Below are 7500 nucleotides of genomic sequence, written 5' to 3' on the forward strand. Positions count from 1 at the left end.
CTCCTGTGCATCGCATACAAGCTATTTGAGCGAATGGTTATGTCCCGCATGTCACCCAGTCTAGACGAACAACTGTCTCCAGACCAGGCTGGATTCCGACCAGGACGGTCAACATGTGGTCAACTTCTTAACCTTACACAATTCATAGAAGATGGGTTTGAGACAAAACGGGTCACTGGCACAGTCTTCGTCGACCTCACTGCAGCCTATGACACAGTGAATCACAAGATCCTACTCCTCAAAGTGGCTAAAATGATAAAGAATAAGAAAATTGTAAATATTATCCAGTCACTTCTCGAAAACAGGCGCTTCTTTGTTGAAATGGATGGCCGGAAGAGCAGGTGGCGCACCCAGAAGAATGGTCTTCCCCAAGGATCAGTGCTAGCTCCAACACTTTTCAACATATATACAAATGATCAGCCTGAGTTCCCAAATATCCGCCGATTCATATATGCTGATGACCTATGCCTCGCAACACAGGATGTGTCCTTCCAACCAATCGAGAGCAGACTGACAAATGCCCTAGACACCCTTACAAAGTACTACACTAAAAACTCGCTGAACGCCAACCCAGGGAAAACACAAGTGTGTGCATTTCACCTCAACAACCACCAAGCCCACAAAAAACTTAACATCAAGTGGAATGGCCAGACATTAGAGTACAACTACCACCCAGTGTACCTCGGAGTGACGCTTGATCGGACTCTGTCCTTCAGAGAACACGTGAGGAAGACCAAGGCAAAAGTGTCCACGCGTAATGCCCTCCTTGGAAAGCTGGCAAACATGAACTGGGGAACTGACCCTAAAACTCTAAGGACCACAGCATTGGCCCTCAGCTACTCAACTGCGGAGTACTGCTCAGCTGTATGGGCCCGATCATGCCATGCCTCCAAGCTAGACCCCGAGCTCAACAACGCCTGCCGGATCATAACGGGCCAGCTGAGAGCAACACCATTACCACTGGTCTACCGTGCAGCAGGAATAGCCCCACCACACATCCGGAGGGAAGCTCATGCCCAAATACAAAAATACAAACAGGAAATGGACCAGAGACACCCCCTTCATGACCACAATTGCCCCAAAAGCAGGCTCAAATCAAGAAAAAGCTTCCTCACAGTAGAGAGCCTTCACCCAGACCACTCAGCATTCTTCCGCCTGGACAAATGGGTAGAATGGGACAAGACAGCAAACGATGCCCTCCAGCCCCCAACAGAAAAGCTCCCAGCAGGCACAGACCTCAAAAGAAAAGAATGGGTGGCGCTGAACAGAGCTAGAGCAAAGGTGGGAAACACCGCCACCAACCTCTTTAAATGGAAAATCTCACCGGGCACTGAATGCCCATGCGGTCACCCCAGACAGACCATGGACCACATCCTGTCAGAATGCTCGCTGGGACCTCACTGCACCAATGCTGACCTGAGGGAATGCAACCAGACTGCCCGGGACTGGCTGACTCACTGGCGCGACAAGATATGATGATGATCGAATGGGTGACAGTGATAACAAAAGTCTGGGCTGGCGTTATGTTAAAATGTTGAGTGAGTCACTTTACTAACAATATTTGACTTGGCTCGGTTATTAATAAATACCTGGCCATAGGTACTGACACAAACTGTGAGAGTGTTGGTGTTTAACATGCCCCTCGAATTTTATTTTGCATTATTTTTACACACACACACACACACACACACACACACACACACTCGTTATATAATATATATAATCAATTTATTTATTGTTTACTTTTGTCTATTTCGACATCGATATTCTTTGATAAAAATGATTGTTTAAACAAGTTATGACCATTAGATTATTCATTCATCATTTACCACAAGAGCTCCTTACGTGTGACATAAAGATAATTTTCATTTTCCCAGTAGGTTGTACCCATCTTAGTTTCTACAATAATAAGTCTCAAAAGGCTCTTAAGATCCAGAAAAAGAGTGGGAATTCTATTGAAAAATCGAAAGCCCAGAATGGAGTTCTTACTTTGGATTGCTTAGTTCTCATATGAAAGTACTTACGGGGACGGGTATCAACGTTGAAGATGAATTGAAATTGAAGATATTTTTTGAAAGGGAAAAGGATAACAGGAGAATTGAAGATCTAGACTTGTCAAGTGAGAATGGGAGCTTGGGGGGGGGGGGGGGGGAGAGGAGGAAGAGGAGGAAGGGGTAAGAGATGATTTTTTTATTGGTTCAAGGATTTAAGCTTGTCCTTGGTTCCAAAGCGTCAATAGATAGTGTGCGCTTGGCTAAGAAGCTCACAATATTGCCATCCGGAAGTATAACGGACCAACACACAAAACTGTGTAACCTTCAACGTTTGTTGTCTGGATAATACAATACAGTTAAGTGAGAATTACTCATAAACGCGGATGGCAAAAAAAAAACAATAACAAAGATCCGAGTGACGTCAATTTCATTATATCGTGACCTCAAGAAGTCAGGGAGAGAAGGATCTGGTTAGACTAAGCTTTGAAGCGCCTCTTTATGGGGGGGGGGGGGTCGTGGATAGCTCATACGATAGAGTCACAATCTCCCCGACCAGGCGGAGTTGTCGTACTAGTAAGGTCACGGGTTCGAGCCCCCATTGAGGCTGCGATTTTTATTCTCTGTTGTCTTCTGGCACTTTCCTACTCACTTCATTTCTTGTTATTTTTCTATCTATTGAACAATAACATAACTGCCCGTTATTATTATTATTATTATTATTATCATCATCATCATCATCATCATCATCATCATCATCATCATCATCATCATCATCATTATTATTATTATTATGATTATTATTATTATTATTATTATTATTATTATTATTATTATTATTATGATTATTATCATTATTATTATTATTACTCTCGAATCAACGCTAAATATTGTCTAACACAATAATGTTAACTGTAGACCATAATGATATGCCATTAGTTATTAGATTCGCAAATATGAGCACATCGTTCATAGATGATGCAGATTTTAAATAATTCAAGTAAAATAAGTCTGATAATGACAACTCGTACTTTTTTGGTCAAATGTCTATTTATGTTTTGATCAATAATTCAACTCGCAAAACAAATTTATTGTCGTTAGCAATATATAATTTTGCCCCGAGCAAGCAATTTTATCTTAGAGGTTAGAATTGGATTCAATAGTCTGATGTCACGTCGCCCAGAAACGGCGAGCAGCGTGGTTCTAAACAAAGAAAATTGGTACTTTTTATTCTTCGTGCTGGCTAGAAGTTTTCATATGCCATGTGCGTGATCAGAATGTATAAAAGTCAAAACATGATCATATTTATTATGTTTTTCTCCTCTGGATACACGTTTATGCTAGTCGGAGAAATATTTCATGAGGGCGTCCACCATTGTTCCTATAGATAGTTCGAAGATGACGTCACGCAGGTCTTTGTTATTGTTTTTTGCCATCCGCGTTTATGAGTAATGCTCACTGAACTGTATTAACCTGACTATTAACGTTCATGGATACACACTGTTTTGTGTGTTGGTCCGTTATACTTCCGGATGGCAATGTTATGAGCTTCTTAGCCAAGCGCATACTATCTATAGTTTAGAGCCAGTTACTAAGTAACACACATATACACACACGCGTCATTACAAGGGAAGTGACGTTATGACCGTTGAAGCCAATTCCCTCTGAAAATTGGATACAATAGTCTGATGTGACGCCGCCTGGCAACGGCGGCCATCTTGGTTCTAAACAAAGAAAATCATTACTTTTTATTCTTCAAGCTGGCTAGAACTTTTCATATGTCTTGTGATCAGAATGTGTAAAAGTCAAAACAAGATCAAATTTATGTGTTTTTTTTTTCACTTTGGAAACGCTTTTATGCTCGCCGGAGAAATATTTCATAGGGCGTCCGCCATTGTTCCGATAGTTCAGAGCCAGTGTTACTAAGTTACCATGCGTCATTAGGAAGGAAGTGACGTTACGACTAGTGAATCCTATTGAGACCAATTGATGGTTCCTCTGTGACCTCTTGTTGCTATGCCCGTCAAGTTATTGACATGGATGCCTTTTGAACTTTTATCTTATAGTATGAGACTTCAGTTCTTCAATCAACATACACAGTGCATACACTTTTGAAAATTACGTCAGTTATCATATATTGTTTTAAACAAGTCGATCGAATAAACATTAAAGTTGTTTTATATTTTACTCGAAAATTTGAAATAAAGTATATTTTGGCATTAAAATTAACTGCTGACTGTAAACCGAATACCCATAGCCACCTTAGGGGCTTGCCTATCTCCGGAATAAACAGCCAACAGATCCTGAGCATCACTCACAATTTTAACACGGATGATTGAAAAAAGATGGATCGTGTCGTCAGGTTTTGCAACTGTAATGCTCTGACCATATGGACCAATTTAACTAATTAACCGCCATAATATGGAAAAGCTGTATTTAAAAATTGGACCAGAAAACTCGTCCTTCAAATATCAGTCAATTTAAAACGACCGATATTTGAAGGACGAGTTTTCTGGCCAATTTTAAAATACGTCTTTTTTTTCAGATCACAGCAGTTTACTGAATAATCTCAATCTTAACTCGAAACATCTGGAGGGCACATCCGTTGCCATCATAAACGTATTGATAGTATGCGCTTGGCTAAGAAGCTCACAACATTGCCATCCGGAAATATAACGGACCAACATACATATCTATGTGTGACCATGAACACTTATAGATAGTATGCAGATGACGTCACTCAGGCCTTTGTTATTGTTTTTGCCACCCGCGTTTGTGAGTTGTTCTCACTAAACTGTATTAACCAGACTATAAAAGTTCATGGTTACACAGAGTTTGTGTGTTGGTCCGTTATACTTCCGGATGGCAATGTTGTGAACTCCTTGGCCAAACGCATTCTATCTATAGTCTGGTTAATACAGTTGAGTGAGAATTACTCGGTTGGCAAAAAACAATAAAAAAAAACAATACCTGAATGACGTCAACTTCATTCTATCTATAGCCTGACACAAACCAAAAAAAAAATACGTCAAAAGACAGTTCTTTGGCCACAAAAGAAAACAAATCGTGAGTTGTATTCAATAATTCAACCAATGGAATCACTCGTTTCCTTGCGCACTACTCATGACAACTCACTAGACACTGCACACACCTTTAAAAAAACAACAACGTTAAACTACAAGTCCTGGTGGGTTCTTGCGTAGCCATCGTAATGTTAACGATGGCTACGGTTCTAGTGTCAGGCTATAGATAGTTCGAAGATGACGTCACTCAGGCCTTTGTTATTGTTTTTGCCATCCGCGTTTGTGAGTTGTTCTCACTAAACTGTATTAACCAGACAATAAAAGTTCATGGTTACACAGAGTTTGTGTGTTGGTCCGTTATACTTCCGGATGGCAATGTTGTGAACTCCTTGGCCAAGCGCATTCTATCTATAGATAGTTCGAAGATGACGTTACTCAGGTCTTTGTTATTGTATTTTGCCATCCGCGTTTATGAGTAATGCTCACTGAACTGTATTAACCCGACTATTAACGTTCATGGATTCACACAGTTTTGTGTGTTGGTCCGTTATACTTCCGGATGGCAATGTTGTGAGCTTCATAGCCAAGCGCATACTATCTATAAGATAACGATGGTTTCGGTACATCACACTAAAATGACAAAATGTTTACATGACAGATGCGTCTGATTTATTGTCCGTGCGTCCATGTGGTCTTGTGTTATAACACTTGCCTTCGGATCGGAAGGTCCTGGGTTCGAGTCCCGCTTTGAATGGCGTATGGTTAAATCCTTTGAAAAAAATAGGTACCTGGCCGTTAGCAGCGTTGTATCTGTTGGAAAAAATGCAATATCGCCTAACAGGCCTCATGTCTCACCCTAAATGTTAAGTGTTACTGTTGACAAGAGAACCCTTGAGTCACATTTCTCCTTAGTATGCGCTTGGCTAAGAAGTTCATAACATTGCCACCCGGAAGTATTACGGACCAACACACAAAACTATGTTTTATCATGAACTTTTATAGTGTGGATAATACTGTTTAGCGAGTATTACTCATAAACGTGGATGGCAAAAACAATAACAAAGACAAGAGTGACATCAACTTCATTCTATCTATAGCATCTTCCTGAAATGTTCACCACAAAAAAAAAAGAAAAAAAAACAACTTGAATAATGATGAAATTCTATGCAAAAATAAATAAATGAGATGTTTCTATCATTTCTAGTTTTTAAGCTATTTCAATTCTTTATCTGTTAGTAATATAAAACACACCCTGTATTTACAAATACTTTAAGTTGTTTTGTAAAGCTTGTTTTTCTCGACGATATTATGTATTTCTATAGAATATTGTTATTCCTTTTAGAGTTGAGTTTTAAAATTTACTTTGTTCGTTGGTATGACATTTTAGTTTGAACAGATCTTTAAAACGATCGATCGGTGTGAAAAGTGTTATTAGAAGTAGCTAAACCGAAAGAGATATCGTGTTTATTATGGAAAACTCTCATGACTAGTGTAAATATTTAGTCCATTCAACACGATATTATAGTAGTCACTCAGGTCCATTAGGCTCATAGAGCCGGGGCTTATCCCGGTTTATTATAGTGTGAATAGCAATACGTTTCAACAGTCATGACGTCACTTCTCTCGTAATGACGCATGGTAACTTAGTAACTGGCTCTAAACTATCGGAACAATGGCGGACGCCCTTATGAAATACTTCTCCGACGAGCATAGAAGCGTATCCAGAGGGGGAAAAAAACATTATAAATCTGATCATGTTTTGACTTTTACACTTTCTGATCACAAGACATATGAAAAGTTCTAGCCAGCATGAAGAATAAAAAGTGCCGATTTTCTTTGTTTAGAACCACGATGGCCGCCGTTGCTGGGCGACGTGACGAATTAAGAAATTAAGGAGCAGGCACCGGTGTAAGATAAAGAACTGAACACATCTGTATGAAAGGTGCTTTGTCTCAACTATGCGCCGAGTGAAGCTCGAACTCAGGACCTTCCGATCCGAAAGCGAGTGTCATACCACAAGACCACATAGCCGCACATATAGATGCTGAAGATAATAAATTAATGATCAAGATAAAATTAGTTTATGCACATTGATTTAGCCATAACTGAGTGGACAAACCTCAAGAGTGTTGATCTTTATTTTAAACATGCTTTGGCATGGCGATCTTATATGAAAGATTTTTAAATTGTATATTCCAGGTTTAAGTAGGATTGTGGAGAAGGTGGAGACGGCCTGCAATGGCCCGTGTGGCCGTTTAAAACCATCCTGTCCGGAGGGTCACCGTGTGGCCATCAGAGATGCCGTGTACAGGGTACAGGACAAGACCACGGCCTGCACACCTTTCCCCGGTTGCTCCAATACAAAGCAGGTAAGTACGCAGAGCCATACACGTACATCTCAGAGACATTTCATTCTCCCCGCATCGTCATCACGACGCTTCAACAGTCGTAACGTCACTTCCCTCGTACTGACGCATGATAACAGT

The 7500-nt window shown here is 40.3% G+C and overlaps 1 protein-coding gene across 1 annotated transcript in view; it reads left to right on the plus strand.

Annotated features, from left to right (window-relative positions):
* Positions 1-7500, plus strand: part of LOC144969591 (uncharacterized) — a 33059-nt gene that overhangs the window by 4064 nt on the left and 21495 nt on the right. Inside the window, exon 3 of the mRNA XM_078908737.1 lies at positions 7214-7383. Coding sequence (XP_078764863.1) covers positions 7214-7383 — 170 coding nt within the window. The remainder of the gene's footprint in view (positions 1-7213; positions 7384-7500) is intronic.

This window comes from Berghia stephanieae, chromosome 3 (assembly GCF_034508935.2).
Source record: "Berghia stephanieae isolate SIO BIC M18660-M18661 chromosome 3, UCSD_Bste_1.3, whole genome shotgun sequence".
Taxonomy (NCBI): domain Eukaryota; kingdom Metazoa; phylum Mollusca; class Gastropoda; order Nudibranchia; family Aeolidiidae; genus Berghia; species Berghia stephanieae.